The following is a 16918-nucleotide window of genomic DNA, read 5'->3' on the forward strand; positions in this document are numbered from 1 at the left end:
CAGCTGAGATTGCAGTCAGCAGTGTTTGAAAGGCACAAGGCTGAAATCTATTCTGTTTTGAATGTGTGGTTCACAGTTTTGACAGCAGTGTGTTAGCATTTGAACAAAGCAATGAAAAACGAACTAGAGTTTGGTCCACATGAACTGCTGCTGTGCAGACTGGAGTTAGAGTTTTGCACATGTGACTCCAGTTGTGCCCACTGTCGTTTAGCAATCGAAAAAAACTGTAAAGCGAGCCGAAATGAGCCTTCCATGCAGTGGAGAAGCGCCACAAAGTGAGCCGAGCCATGCCGTACCATGCAGAGGAAAAGCACCATATGAGCAACCAAAACTGAGTGTGTGACAGATTATTTTCACAAAATGTATGTATTATATTTAATACATATATATAACAATTTTTTTAAAATGCCATACTGTATAAAGACACATAAGGCAAGCTGCTTCATCATAAAATATTAAGGGCACAACCTTTCAGAAAGAATTTTAATTTTATAAATATAAATATAAATATAAATATAAATATAAATATATATATATATATATATATATATATATATATATATATACACACACACACTTTTAATATACATAAAAATATATATACATTCATAGTATTCAATATCTAAATATCACTAAACTATCACTAAAAAGTCTTTGCTGGGCTAATATGATTTTTGCCGTCTTAATTTAGACAAATTTATTCAGTACTCCATTTGCATAACCTCACTTTTTTCACTTGAGGAATACCTTCTAGCTCTTACCAGTACATATAGCATTCTTCAAAGGTATTGCTCTCTAAATAATATATTACAGCTCAACCAAACTTCAAATTGAAAAAGGCATGCTAAAGTTAAATGTTAATCGTCTAGCTGTTACCACGAATACCCTGAATATGTATGGGTCATTTGGTTTGTTTGAGCATTTTAGTATAATGTAAAAAAACACTGCAAATCAAAACATAAAATAACTCCTACTTAAATCAGCACCCCAGAATCAAGTCGACTCTGTATGATAAGCTGTCCAGTAAAAACTCATGAGCAGCTCCCTTTGCTCTTCTGTGTCTAGTAAGGGAAATAAATCACAGAAGAACAGTCAAAGTAGATATATTTTAGGTGCTTCATCTTACATAACATGTGGAACAGACTTCTATTTTCAGGTACGAATTAAACGGAGCTCCTCAATTAGGTCTCCACAAATGATGTATATGTGTTACAGTGAGCAACTAATACATTCTGAAAGCTCAGCAAAAACACAATGTTCCATTATATATAAAGCACAGGTATTAGAAATGTAAGGATGCGGGATGTAGATCAGCAAGTGAGTCGCACATAATTCTAGGAAGAGGCCGTGTTTTTGTCCGATAAAGATGTTGGTGCTTGACGAATGAATTGATTTTATAGCAATCTATAAAGTTGTATACGTGCTTCAGTATACAAAGAGTGCATTCCGTTCCTTGCTTCAAACTGCACTTCACAACGGCTGAGAGATGGCTGAAATACTCTCCCTTATTTTTCCACTTCAGTCTCAAGTGTTACTGTAGACTGAGCTACAATCAAAGTTCCTTCCTCTTTTCTGAAGCCACCCAGCAGTTCTCATTGGGGATATTGTAGCCCATTCTTCTGCATATGACACAGATTCAAGAAATACTCGGGCAAAAATAGTCCCACTTTGTGTTAGTCATCTTTTATGATGAAATTCAGCAATAAATGCACACTGCTTTGGTACACCATCTCTTTTTCTGTGAAAAAGCCTTGGCCAGTCATACAGGGATGTGAGCAGGAAAGCTCCATCAGCATTTGATAGAGCACTTCCCTCAAGCTCGGGTTAATTCCTCACTCGGTTCCAAAATTAGTCTTTTCAGCACATTCTTAGCCGCATATGCTGCTCTTCCAGTCCCTCTCGCACAAAGCCTAATTAACTTCATGAAGTTTGAATTTCAGAGCTGAAAATGAACGAGAGAAAATGCAATGGTGCTGCAGCAGAATGAAAGGCCATGAGGAGCTTAATCACATTCACATTATCTGGAGCTTTGTGCAAGATCAGATTTGATTCCTGGATAGGCAAACTTATGATGAATAAGGTACTTGAAAGGAATCAGCATTACAGGAAATCCATAATGGGCCAAACTAATAAAATGTGATACTATCATTATGTTGAGCTCAAACTATTTTGGGGAATCTCACAAAAGCTGCCCGGATCATATCTCATCTCAAAGACAAAAGCATAAAATTGTGTTTTGCAAAAGGACAATGAAAACTATTTTTAACCAAGTTTTTTCCGGATCAATATACTGTACATTGGCATATTTAAATAAAACACATTTTCTCCAAAAAATTCCTTTTTATTGTTATTTTATTGAAAACTTTCTGTATAGTTCTCATTAATCTCAGCGATGACCTTGGATCAATACAAGCCTTTAAATAAATAAATAAATGAATCAATAAAATCAGAAAAGGCCGCACAACATTTTCTGGATGTATAATTCATTATTTAGTCTAAATGAATAATTTATTTTTGATTTAATGTCCCATTACAGTAAATAAATTCAAAATAGAAATCCTATATAGCAGCAAACTATCTTCAAAATTGATAATAAGAAATGTTTATTACATTAAGAATCATGTGACACTGAAGACTGCAGTAATGATGCTGAAAATTCAGCATTTCCATCATAGGAATAAATCATATCTATTTGATCTATTCTATTTTATATAAATAGAAAACTGCTATTTTAAAATGTAATAATATTAAAAAAAGAATGTGTTTTACAGTATTTTGTGCAGACTGTATAGACCCCACCCAAATGGTATACACTGTAGACTAAATAAATAAATAAATATGCATTTTTATATTATTATGTGAAATGACCCAGATACAGTATGTTCTATTTCTGATATAGATATAGTCTTTTTACTCTCGGAGAACATTTCACCTGCTTTCTCTTTATGAAATTTGAAAACTCAAATGAGTTTTTATGGGATTTTGTTGAAATGAGTCAGTGACTTCCTTGCATGCACATATATCATGCGAGGCTCTGCACCGAGTGCCTTTCCCCCCAAAAAAACTTATGAGACTACAAAACATTTCATAAGAGAAAACTCCTCAGCGGTCGACCTCTCAGTCTCTCTAATCTGCCGGTGATGGTATTGGCCGTGAACTGCCCTGATTGCTTGAGTCATTTCCACCTGGGGATCTCAGGTAGGACAGTCTTCTAACCAATGTCATCTGTCCCAAAAAAAAACATGGCCATAAATCTCTCTCTTTATCTCTCCTGCACAGCGCTGTAATAAGAAGAACACAGCTGCTACATGTTAGCACTAGCAGCGTATTTGTGACGGTTTCTAATGTCGTCATTAGCCCTGTGCTTCATCTGCGGGTCTAATGAGACACTTAGCGAGGGGAAGCAACGCAACTGAGAGGAAGAGAACAGACACGGCAAGAAAAGTCAGGTCAATGAACTCAGACAGACTGAGCAATGATGTGACATCAAACACAAGACTGCATAGATCCTCATTAGTGACTTTTCATAAACTACTTGTTACTTTCATGTGCTTCAGGGAGTCGAACTTGATCACATAAAAACACAAGACACGCGCTACTTTGTTGTCGAGACTCTGTTAGGCATTGTGAGACTTTGTCAGGCGTCTCAATGTCAGCCTGAATGCTATCATAGAGTTTCAGACACCTCGAGCCACAGCTGAAATCTGCTGGATGGAAAATGCCTGTTTATTATCGGGGGTGCAAATGCAGTGCACCAATTTTGACTGACTTGATTTGTTCATGTTCCAAATGTGCAATAGGAGAAAAGAAGAGACAGAAAGGTTCTCATATTCATAAAAGGTTTTTTTTTTTACAGCGCTTGCAGGGCGCTCTCATACCTCTTTTCATTCTTTCTTTAACTTACTGCATAGAAGTCATTCAAATTGAATTTTGTAGATAAATTCAGCCTGAGATGTGCTCTAAGTTTTTTGATTTTATAAACTTTGCCAGTTTTTTGAGGTTTAATCTTCCACTGGTATAAAAAAAAACAACAACTACTGCCAGAAATGAAGTTATATTTGCATATCGAATCGTGATTGGTTTACATCAAACAACAATTACACTGTTTTTTCATGGGATTTGAATTGCAATTGGAGAGTCTTAGGACATCCATCTCTCCTAATATCTATTTCAGTTTATGACATTTCAAAAGTATTATTTTACGCATTATTATTTATTATTTTATTCTCCTAGAGATTGAGCCTCAAAATAGTAGTAAGTTTGGTATAATCAATAAGTAATTTACATAAAATAAATGTTTATATGATTTAAAATAAATACATCACATTTACATAATAACAAAGAACGAACAAACAGATTTCTTTAAAACTTCTCGTTATAGACTTCTAATTCGTGACCATCGTTTTATGACCTATCCTCTGTGCTTCCGTGTTCGTCAATTCTCACCTTACGCTTTACCTATGTCGTACGTTGGGTCAGAGGTCACCCTTCCACCGGAACTTGACTCTCTCGTGAACGTGTATACGGCTGGTCTGGAAGCCAGTGATTACATATACAGTAGATATTTTTCTTACAAAATCCCATCACTTCGCTTCAGAAGGCATTTATTAACACACTGGAGAAGATGGATTACTTTTATGATGGATGGATGTGCTTTTTGGAGCTTCAAAAACTATATTCAATGCAATTACAAAGCTGGGAAGAGACAGGATTATTTAATGTAACTCTGTGTTCGGCTGAAAGAAGAAAGTCATATACACCTAAGATGGCTTGAAGGTGAATTATAGGATAATTTTCATTTTGGGGTGAACTCTTCCTTTAAGGTCGTGACACACCAAGCCAACGTCAAAGAACTAGCAGCGCCGAAAGCTGACAGTGTTGTCACCTCGCTTCGGCTGCGTCTGAGCCAAAAAGCTGCGCTTGTACACACTGAAAACACTACAGATGACTACCATGTGCGTTCTGCGCCTGCATGTAAGAAAATAACGGTATATATCAGCAGGTATCAATAGTCTATATTTGTCATTCAAAAAGAGAAACAGAAACTAGTTTTGTAGAAATAACCATAAACACAGCAGTGCTTGCTTTGAGAGTCAACAGTGTCAATGTGCAATCTTCTGAAAAGCTGTTTTAAACACTGCCAAGACATTCAAAGACTTTTAGGGATATTATGCATACTCTTTTATGCATATATATGCATTTGACCTCATATCCTCATATACTTAAAATGGTGTCCACATGTGAATATGGTTACACAGCAAGCTGTGTTTCAGTGCGAATACAATAGAAGTCTCTCTTGAAGATATAGAGCTTTTATCAGTAACATACACTGTAATGAATATAATACAGCACTTATGAGCACAACTGCCTTAATTCAACAATGGAAACTGAATTCTTAATAGAAGTGCTAGGGCAGGATTATATAATTTCTTAAATTCAGTTCCTTAAATAGCTTTAGATTGATTCATGATTCACGAGCACTCTAGCTTTATTCAACCTTTAGCTTTAGACAGAAAACCACTGCAATGACACAGATTTAATTGCTTCATTTACCTGTTTAATTGTATTTTAGCGCCATTCAAGGCAAATAAGAGACAAAACTGTCCTTGTTCTGTTGTTTATCTAAGCAAAGCCAAGGCTCTTTATTTTCCTCTTAAAGCACAGTAACATCTCGAGGATGAGAAAATAAAAGGGCTGTGTGAGAGCTCGGAGCGGAGAAAGCCAAAGGAGACAGAGCATAATTTTCAACAGTCTGCTGATGTTGCCATACCATTAGGCAGAGGCAACAATTTTGAAAAGAAATAAAGTCTCTGAGGTACATTATAAGCTCCACTTCCCAAAGGTCACAGCAGCATTGCAGCAAGCAGAGGAAATTACCACCGCAGACCCCAATTAAAACTGTATTGTATCTGCACTTCTAAGCTAGGTGAGAGTCGAGACATTTTTGCTTCAGGGAACCCTGTCATGATGCCTCCCTTCCACGCTCACAATTACATTATGTTAAAGTATGTTGAATTCTTGATTCTGATTGGATCATTGCCATTCTAACGTTTTGATTTCACTTTGATCACATTACACACTTTGAAACCAAACACGTTCAATAAAAATGACAAACAATGTCTATTTTTTTCCAAACACAGAAAAACTTATAGGGCCCTATCTTGCACCCAGCGCAATTGACTTTGTACACCGACGCATGTATCATTCCTATTTTGCACCCGCGCAAAGCGCTCTTTTCCCTCCACAGAAGCACGTCGCTAAACTAGGGAATGAACTTGCGCTCCCTGGGCGGTTCAGCGCAAAAAAGGAGGCGTGTTCCGGCGCAAACGTTCCTTCATGCTATTTTGCAGGTTTAGAAAACAATTGCGCCACTAACCAGGAAAAAATAGTTTAAAGTCAGTGGCGCGTTGCGCATGTTATTCATATGCTATTTTAAGGGCGCATGCTTGGCCATAATCAATGTAGCGTGTGCACAACGCGCATACACTTTGATTCTCTCATCTACACAGAAGCAGCAGTTTTCATTTTTGCAAATCATACATTATTACGATAGATAGATAGATAGATAGATAGATAGATAGATAGATAGATAGATAGATAGATAGATAGATAGATAGATAGATAGATAATTTATTATAAAAGCATACATCTAGCTTACACATTTACCCAAATTATCATACGCCTTTTTAACCGAAGTTAATTTGGGTGTGTTTCTCCATCCCCAACGTCCCTGACGAGAGCGTTGCTCTCCTTGGCTGTGAACCGCTCCTGGCGCGCGCCTGGCAAATCCGCCGTTATAATAGGAATCCGCTTTAGAACAAGCGCGCCTGCTCTTAAAGGGAATGTGAGATGACGCTCTGATTGGTTTATTTCACGTTACGCCCAAACCACACCTATGAATAATGAAGCTACTTCAGACCAACCCATTTTAGATTTGCGCCTGGCGCAAGAGTCATTTATCCCGCCGGGAAAATAGCAACAGCGCCAAGACCCGCCCACAAATTTACTTGTGCTTTGCGCTTTGACACTTGCGTTTCAGATCGTTAAAATAGGGCCCCAAGTGTCAACGCTTCAATTGCTATCCAACCAATAAAATAATTTTGACACTAAAAAGCCGCATTACTTAAAAAAATAGTGATGCCACCACCCCACTTGTAAGAAATGCAGTTAAACTAGTAGCTTTGCAATATGTACATTAAATGAATGAATGAATGAATCCAAATACATATAACTGCATAAAACATATCAATACAAGGATCTAAATGCAGAAATGCAGTTAAAACTAAAATCTTTGCAATTTGAAGAGACACATTTAATATAACAATTATTCATATTTTTATCCATATTAATAGTTAAAATGAATATTTGTTGTAAATATGTATTTTGTATATATGAAAAATATATAATATAGTATATATATCGTATGTATATACTATAAAAATATATTATAATTTTTTTTATATAAAACTTACAATTAAAACAAATATGAAATAATATATTACAAATAAATAAATGATACGAATGCACACATAATACAAGTATCTAAGCTATTGATGTATAGCATAAAAAAAGAATCCATAATATGATTATATTGGCACAGCTTTTGTAATCTACCCATTGGTCTCATCCTCCTGAACTGGATTCACACAACACTTTCTCAATGAGATGTGAGGAATTAAAAACAGCACTAACAAAACTGGTGAGCCACATCAGATTATCATGCTACACCTGACCTACAATCAAAACAAAACGTACAATGTGCTAATTGAAAAAGACTGCTGAGGTGTTTTAATGTGATATGGTAAGACAAGTGAAACCTTTTAAGTAAAATAAGCGCTCACAAACACAGATTGTGTGATGTGCTCTAACTCAGATTAATTCTAATGAGGTCAACACTCGGCTGTGAGCAAGAACCGTGTCCGATTTGGATAAATGCTCTCTAAGGATTTGGCTCTCTTGCAGAAATCCTGGAGGTTGGTAACTTGGGGATTAACACACTTCAGCACACACACAGAGAGAGAGAGAGAGAGAGAGAGAGTGTGTGTAAACTTTACCCGTGTTATTCCGGTAGGTTCCCGTATGGCCTGGAGGGAGCACTTCTCCCTGGCTCTGGCTCAGGCTTCTCATGGGGACTTTCTGGTAGACTCTGTCTTCATATATGGGATCGATGTGATGTTCAGGGGACTGCAGGGGCCTCAGTTCAGGGCCCAGGTGAGTGTGCTGACTGCTGTACGAACCTCGAGATCCTGCACAAAAGGCATTGTTCCTTTTAGTGTTAAAAATGGAAGAAAAAGTCCTGCAAACTAAGCCCCGTATGGATGAGAACAACAATACGGGAGTGTAAGTACATCATCGTGGCGATCTTCAATATACTGTACATAACCTGTTGGCTGTCACACTAGACCTGCCAATCAAAACATGTCCAAGGCATCAGAAAGTCAATATTTTCTTCCTGATCAAGAGTGTACAGAGGAAGATAAGTGCTGTCAACATTCAACAGTGATCCAACATTATACCTTGGCAGACATATATAGTAAGAATTAAAAAAAAGAATGATCATATGATTGTGTGAGCACAGCCCTAGTAATCCTTCTAGTGATGTAGTACTCGAGTCCGGTCTCGGACTTGAGACCGGTCTCGAGACCGATTTCTGCTTTCTCGGACTCGTCTCGGACTTGTTCCTTCAAAGACTCGGTCTTGACTCGGTCTCGGACCACAGTGGGAGGAGAAGGACTCGTAATTTCAGACCGAGTCCTCAACATTTTTTTTTCCAACGCATTTTTTTATGTTCATATAAAAAAAAACACACAACACATAACAATAATAATAAAATGCAATGTTGACGGGCATTATTTGAAAATGACATCCCATGGTGCAATGCAAAGATACTGCCGTCAGAGCCGTTTATTTATCTCTATATGGGGTCGCACACTGGATGCGCCGCATCTAGGACAACTCGAGGTATCGCACACCGGACGCGCACTTTCTCAGTTTATGGCCAGCAATATTGTTATGTTTAAGGACATTATGAAATTAAGTACTATGTTATGATTGTACAGTACAATTAAATACAATCGTTGCTAAGTCTGCAGTCTGAATTCACTTTACCTCAGAGCGTCCGTTAACTGAATGAATTGAGAATATCACCTGAAAATCCGATAACATCAGCAATTTTCATTCAAGCAGCTGATTTCTGTAAATTAATGTAAAACTAAATGTATATTGCAGCACAGGGTGAAGTCAGTATATACATTAACGACGATTTGAGACAAATAAATGTACATTTAATGTAAAACTATGTAAATGGCGCTCTGTGGCGTGGCAGGATTTCGAACAAGGTCCTGAGCCGTAGCTGGGCGCCGCGGACAGACGCCGAAAGGCACCGCCGGTGTGTGTGTACACTCATAGAGAATAATGTGTTAGAATTTAAAAGACGTGGTGCTGCGCGTCCGGTGTGCGACCCCCTTATGGCTCTGCTGCCGGTGAGTGTCAGTAGGTCAGTGTCAGTGACTTCACTTCAGCATAGTCCATATTAAGACGTTAAGACTGCTCCTCTAAACAATTCCCAATCTAGCTTAGTCTGTAGGCCTAACTGTTGATTATTAACTGGGGTGATATATCATGAAAATGAAAACTGACATGTTTTTATGGTCTTGGTCTCGACTCCTAAAGACTCGGTCTCGACTCGGACTTGCTTCCTCAAAGACTCGGTCTTGACTCGGACTCGACTGTATTTGAAAACCAACGGACTCGGTCTCGACTCGGTCTCGACCCTTCAAAGACTCGGTCTTGACTCGGACTCGGCATAGGCGGTCTCGTCTCCATCACTAAATCCTTCCCTTCTTGATCAAGAGTGCATGTTGGAATCTCCAGTGAGAAACAAGGAGACTGTGAAGTAGATGTTTATGAACCTTAAACACAAGAGGAATGTGAATGCTAACTCAACATTCACTCACATTCTCGAATCGATCCACACACTTTATATCCTGGCTTTGCACTGGCCTATAGGGACGCCACAGACACACAATCTTTAGAGTTGTTTTACCTCAGGATTTCTCTGGATCTTGGCAGCTTGTCTCATTGGTTTTCACTGAATGACAGAGATGTACTACTCTAAACGGCAATGCAAACAACCAGCGGAACGGAGATGCTTCCTCAAGGCCGTTGGAACAGAACAAGTATGTGCATGTTAATCTTCAAACTACTGCAATGTCTGATCTGCTTCTGGTGCTCTGATGCTTCGCAGGACTTAATTGTGTAATGTTCTGAAAATAAGAAGGTGTAGATAGAGGGCATTTCGTGTAATCATCTTATCAGTGTCCGGCAGGCAAACGCCCCTCATCCCTATCCTGATTTCTTTAGTGTTAGGAGGAGATCCATCAGGATACATCCAAAATCGCTAAAACCCTATATAAAGCTCTCTCACTCGGCTTTATCATCTGAGATGCTCTATTTTCTTCTGACCAGGTGGAAAAGATGAATGACATGAGATTCGGAGAATAAGATATGAACTTTTGTAGATAACACCAATAGTTGATGTGAAAGCGAGTTTTTTTTAAACCTGGTGTCTGGAACCCGCAGGGGGCTGAAAGAGGGTGTTTGAGGGTCTGGGGAAAATTTCTGAGAAATAAAAATTTGTAAGAAATACAACCCAAACCAGTTTTTTTAATATATTTTAAATATTTTACATTAATAACAAGTAGAAAAAAAGGAAAAGAAAAATACTGTCAACATACAGAGTAAAAGTTCTCCAGAAAATATTTAAATATATTTTTTCGTTTAAATATGAATGTGTCAATTTCATCTTTATAAATATTTAGGCAACACTGGTGCCAGTGAATTGCAGTATCTCCAGATAATTGTTCTTAATACTGTGACATTTTAAAAGCCAGTTATTTAATTTGGGAAACAACATGTCTTAATACTTTATACTATTTTTCATCACAGTATAAAAGCTGCCTTTATTTTAGGAAGGGGGTCCCTTTACATTTGAGGGTACATGATATGCTGAAAAGACTTCCAGCCAATTTCTATGCTGGTTTGGTCCTGGTCTGAATGGTCGACCAGCATAGTCATGCTTTTCTTTCTGGGAAGCTGGTTGAAAAAAAGGAAGTCGTCGTCTTGTTGGTTAAGCTAAACCCTGTTGGGGACAGCAGAATCCAAAACGCAACATATGCTGGTCTCTTCAACAGGGTAGATGCTGAGAGACACGGCCAGCCTGAGAGACAGACAGATGGCTAACTGGGCAGATAGGAAGACTGACAGACAAGCAGCCAGGAGGACAAGAGACATGTAAGAACAGATAGAAACTGAGAGATAGACAACATCCTGTCACAGATGTTGCCAACAGGTCCAAGTGATTACAAGCAAAGCAGCATGACTCGCTGCAGGAGAATAACAGCTTTTCAAAGGCAATTTCTAAGCTAGACTCTTTGTCCAAGTGAAGGATTTGGACGGACAGGTCAGCAGCTCCTGCAAAGACACCTATACAAACTAGCAAAACCGTTCCCGTTGGAGAGGAGAAACGCATAACATCCATTCAGTCTGCCCTCACGCTCCCTACTCTCCTAATGATGAAACTTTATATCTAAAAGAGAAATACACATTCCTTTGATACAGCATTTTGTGTAATCACCTTATCGGTGTCCGGCAGGCAAACGCCCCTCATCCCTAACCTGATTTCTTTAGTGTTAGGAGGAGATCCATCAGGATACATCCAAAAGCTGGCTGAATAAATAGGTTTGTACATCTGGAACACATTTGGAAGAACTTAGACAAGCGCTCTGAAGCACCTCTTCAATGTCTAATCACAGGCAGTGCTAATAGTGCTTCAGATGTCTGACCATAGGATGTGCATTGTGCTCTCTGTTTACTGTCATAAAAGCGTGAGGATGATAGATTGAGAGTAGGGTCTAATGTAGTGCCTAGTGAAGCTCAATTATTAATCTCAATTATAATAACATAACGCTTCGGCTCTAAAATCGGAGCCATATTCGAAACTGCTTTAAAAATTCTATACACATACAGATGACTGCCCATCAATTTAATTTTGCATTTATGTGTCAAGTTGCTAAATTGATTGGCAACAATAAACAGCCTTTTGAGCTGCATTATTATTATTATTATTATTTTTATTAGAATTGTTTATTATTATAATGATCATTCATCTTTTTATTCATAATACTACTACTACTACTACTACTACTAATAATAATAATAATAATGTATTAATTTAATAATAAATAAAGGGTATTTAATAATAAAATACTGTATCAACAATAATAGTTGTTAAATAATTTATTAAATAAACTTATTAAATATCATGTATTGATTATTAAAATAATATATTGTTCTTAAATGTATGTATTTTTAATTTATTATTATATGAATTCTACTACTTCTACTACGTTAAAACTACAAATATGACATAAATATACTTTATTATTTTAATGATAAATTATTAGAATTTCACAATATTTAAATAACACCACCACAATATTAATAATACATACATTAATATAAATGTTATGTATTAATTTTAATAATATTTAATAATAAATTATTTAACAACAATAATAGGTGCTAATAATTTATCATTAAACTACATTTATCATTTTAAAATACATTATATTTATATTATACTTATGCATTTTGAAATGTATTATTATTATTATTATAGTGTTAATTTATTGTTAAATATCATTTAATCATTACTAAAATAATATTTTATTCTTAAATGTACATATTTGTAATTTATTATTATTATTATTATTACTAATGTTTGAAAATATGAATATTATATAAATATAATTGATTATTTTAATAATAAATGAATACTTTTCATAATATGTTTAACAACAACAACAACAACAACAACAACAATACAAATTCTAATATTAAAGGGATAGTTCATCCAAAACTTCCATGATGTGAGTTATTCATTTAGCCAACAATTAAAGGCTTTAGGCTAATAAAAATAGGCCAAACTACCCGTTTTAAAATGATATACATCATTTGTATATCTACAATTCTTCTACATTAAAGCAAGTAAAACAGATAAGACAAGAGGAGTGAATTAACAGGAAAATGATAGTAAGGTACAGCATATATCAGCTATGAAGAAAACCTTTTTCTACCTCTACAATTACATTTGCTCTAAATAGGCCTGTATTTTCATAGTACTTTCATGCTGATGCTCATGTGAAGTGAGAAGCTTATTCAGGAGTCATTTTAACCACACAAGTCAAACCAGAAAATCAAGTTTTTTCCTAGAAACACCATGCTTTTGTGCTGCTTACAATGATTCTCCATGATTCACCTTGTTTCAATACAAGCATTAAAGGTCCATCTTTCTCAGTCTTAGTAAGAGTCCAACTCTGCTATTCTCTCTCACACTGCCTCCAGCTGTAATGACACACATCATCAGCCCCTCGCCAACAATCCCTCCATATACTACATCATGAACGACAGGCTCACCAAACGCATCAAATACCCTTGAGAAATCAGAGAAGCCTTGCAAACAAAGTCTCTTGTCTAAACTACGTAATTGCCTTCAAATCTAATCAGCTTTCCGTCAGTGCACCGGTGGATGGACTGGGCTCATTTTTCTCGGTCCATGGCCAGCATGCTGGAGCATTCCCACTGTACAGACACTGGTGGAGGTGTACAGACGCGGGATGCCGGACTTTAATCAAAGAGACAAGCGGGAGAGCCGGTGATGGCTCAGCACGGGCTGAAGGACAGTTTGGCACTGGCCCGCTGTTTCCCATTGTGCGCCTGTTTCTCTCAGCGGGTTTGATGAAGAGCTGACAATGTGGCAGGTAATATAGGGCTGTAATCCACAATACCTTACACAGGTCCACAATCGGCCTGTTAAACGGGTGATTTAGATAACAGGCTCCCGCTCTGAATGCAGCTGTGTTTGCTGGCTTATTGCACAAAGCGTCTCTGAATTTCAGAATAAAATAACTGGGTTGCACGGTTAGATCCTAGTCTCTTCTTTCTTGCCCGACCCCGACATTAACAGATGGACTAAATTAATTCATTTGAACACCATTCAAAAGTTTGGGGTCTGCAAGATTTTTTTGTTGTTGAAGAAATTCATATTTTTATTTAGTAAGAACGCATTAAATTGATCAAAAGTCACATTAAAACTATTATCAAATAATAATGCCGCTCTTTAGAACTTTTTATTCATCAAAGAATCCTTAAAAAAAACTATCATGGTTTCATCACAAAAATATTCCGCAGCACAACTCTTTTCAACATTGATAATAATAAGAAATATTTCTTGATGTTTCTTGAGCAGCAAATCAGCATATTAGAATGATTTCTGAAGGATCATGTGATGATCTGAAAATTCAGCTTTGCCATCTCAGTAATAATAAAATAAAATGTAATAAATTAGAAAATTTATCTTTTCTTATATACAGTATTTATTATTTGTGTCTTTTAACCTAATAACATATGTAAATGACCTTAGAAGAATGTAATGGGATGATTGTTGTTTACAGGCTTAATAGTCATAAATGGAAATTGAAAACTAACAGGTTAAAGCAATTAATAAAGCAATTAAACTAAACACATTGAGAAGTATAAAAGCTTTTCACTTTAAAAGCATGAGTTTTATTTGTGTTGTTTTTTGCTTGTAATTTAAAATCAAAGCCTGTCGTCTTTGACCTAAGATTGATTGAGACTATTTTCTACATACTATAGTAACATGTTAAATGCAAAAATAGCAACACTAATTACAACAACAGCCACGTATGGTATATGACTGAATAAATGAATTGTTACCGAACCTCTTTGATGTTTAACTGCGGAGCGAGAACGAGTCTTCATATCAAAGTGCTATGTTCCTTCAAAGGAAGAGCTGAAGTCTCTTGACTTAAGGGGCTGAATGTAGGGATCAGTAAAGAAAGCATGCATGGAAAACAAATGTGGTTCCCTAGGTGCTCTCTATGTGAAAACTTATATGAGTATCAAATTTCTCTGTCTACCACAGAGTTGAATTTATTTACCCAAGATCAATGAGTATTGAGCTATGACACACACACACACACACACACACACACACACACACACACACACACACACACACACACACACACACACACACACACACACACACACACACACACACACACACACACACACACACACACATGTATATATATATACATGTGTATATATAGGCTGAAGTGTGTGACATTGCTTTTGCAATATGTTGCTTTTATAAAATAGTTCAAACAAAAATAAAAAAAAAAAATCCAGCACTGTAGACACAATTTTACCAGTTACTTTGTGTACTTTTGATGAAATAGTTCCAAACAAAGTTAACGAACTATCAAATGTTGCACTTCTCTGATAAAAACAGTATATGCGGTTTCTTGCTGAACGAATCTATGTTTTTGAACGAATCAGTTGAATGAATGTTTCATTGATTCACTCACATTAAGCGTGTTCGCCTTAAATAGACGCTGCACTTACTGATTGGTGTATGGCATCAAAGTACCGCAAAAGCGATTCAAAAGCATAAGGAGCTATCTGTTCTCCAAACGTTCACGCGGTCCTGATGATGTCACCGATCTAAAACACCTTTTCACTTGAAAAAATGTGTTGAACAAACCGATTGAATGAATGATTCACTGACTCACTCATTAAGACTGTACCACCTAGCAGTGTTATTTTAGTATTATTTATATAGGCTACTATATATATAAATATATATCCATTTTTTATTTCCATTATTATTTTTATTTTCCATATGCGCTTTTGTAATTTTTTAATATTAAGCTTTGATTTGTTTCATCAAATCATAGTCAGTGTGAATGCTCCTTCACTTCAAAGCTGATCAAAATCAATTATAAGTTTCAAAAAGTCTTGCCTGCTAGCACAAGTTGTCTGCACACTGATGTACTTGTTTTCGTTTCTTGCTGCTGTTTATTTGAGCGTTTCACAGAAAATACATTCCCAGATAACAGCAAATAATGGACTTGTACTGTTTTCTTGGGTGTCTGAAAGTATTTCATGCTTCCAAAACGTCCCCATAGAAAAACCCACACAATGTTTATTAAATTGCCGCGACTTGAAAATCCCAGTTGGCTAGTCAAAGGCAGGTCAGGAGTTGTTACTCACCAGCAAGGCTGCCTGGTCTCTGTAGAGTGGCGGTGGCGTAGAGATCGTGGGATATCTTGTACTGCTCAGCCGAGTGCACCAGCCTTTTGGGCGAAAGCGTGGCATAAGTAGACACTCCGGCGCTCTGCAGCTGCTGATAGATAGGTGATGCGTTATTGGGTGGAGACGCTAACCGGTGAGGGGAGCCTGAAGCGTGAGTGCCAGGTGATCCTCCGATGCCCACCGCATTGATCGGCGAGCTACTACTGTAGGATTTGGCAAGCCTGCCCGGAGAAGGCTTGGGGGAGGCCGAGGAGGATGAGGAGGGCAGGCGCTGGGTGGTGGCGTAACCTGACGTGTCAGAGGCCGAACCCAGACGCTGCAGTTTAGTCGGGGATCCGCTGGACTGCATTGAGTTCAGGGGTGAGCTGACGCGCTGGGCAGGCAGAGTAGAGCTAGAGTAATACAGGCCCGGGCCGGACGCTGCAGACGGATGCTGGGAACCGGACAGCAGGGCACCGCCATGGCTCTGACAGGAGTCGCCCGCCGCGAGCTGGGCAGCACGGTTAGATGTCACCTAGGAGAAGAGTAAGATAACTGTTATATCTAATCAAAACAGATCCTTATTAAAAAGAAAAATTTCGCCCTCGTGTCATTTCTTTCTTCTGTGGTCGGTTCTTGAGTAATATTGATTAAATTTACGTTTTTGACCCTAATGACTTTCATAACATGACAAAATGACCAAAAACATTCACCAAAATATCTTCTTTTGAGTTCCATAGAAGGATGAAAGTCATAGAGG

General features: G+C 37.4%; 1 protein-coding gene across 1 annotated transcript in view; it reads right to left on the bottom strand.

The window, feature by feature from the left end:
- Positions 1-16543, bottom strand: part of ctnnd2a (catenin (cadherin-associated protein), delta 2a) — a 143986-nt gene extending 127443 nt beyond the window's left edge. The window contains exons 1-2 of the mRNA XM_081352181.1: positions 16138-16543; positions 8055-8246 (exon numbers count right to left, since the gene is read on the bottom strand). Coding sequence (XP_081208307.1) covers positions 8055-8246; positions 16138-16528 — 583 coding nt within the window. The 5' untranslated portion in view covers positions 16529-16543. The remainder of the gene's footprint in view (positions 1-8054; positions 8247-16137) is intronic.
- Positions 16544-16918: the final 375 nt, after the last annotated feature.

The sequence above is a fragment of the Scardinius erythrophthalmus genome (assembly GCF_964197995.2).
Source record: "Scardinius erythrophthalmus genome assembly, chromosome: 22".
Taxonomy (NCBI): Eukaryota; Metazoa; Chordata; class Actinopteri; order Cypriniformes; family Leuciscidae; genus Scardinius; species Scardinius erythrophthalmus.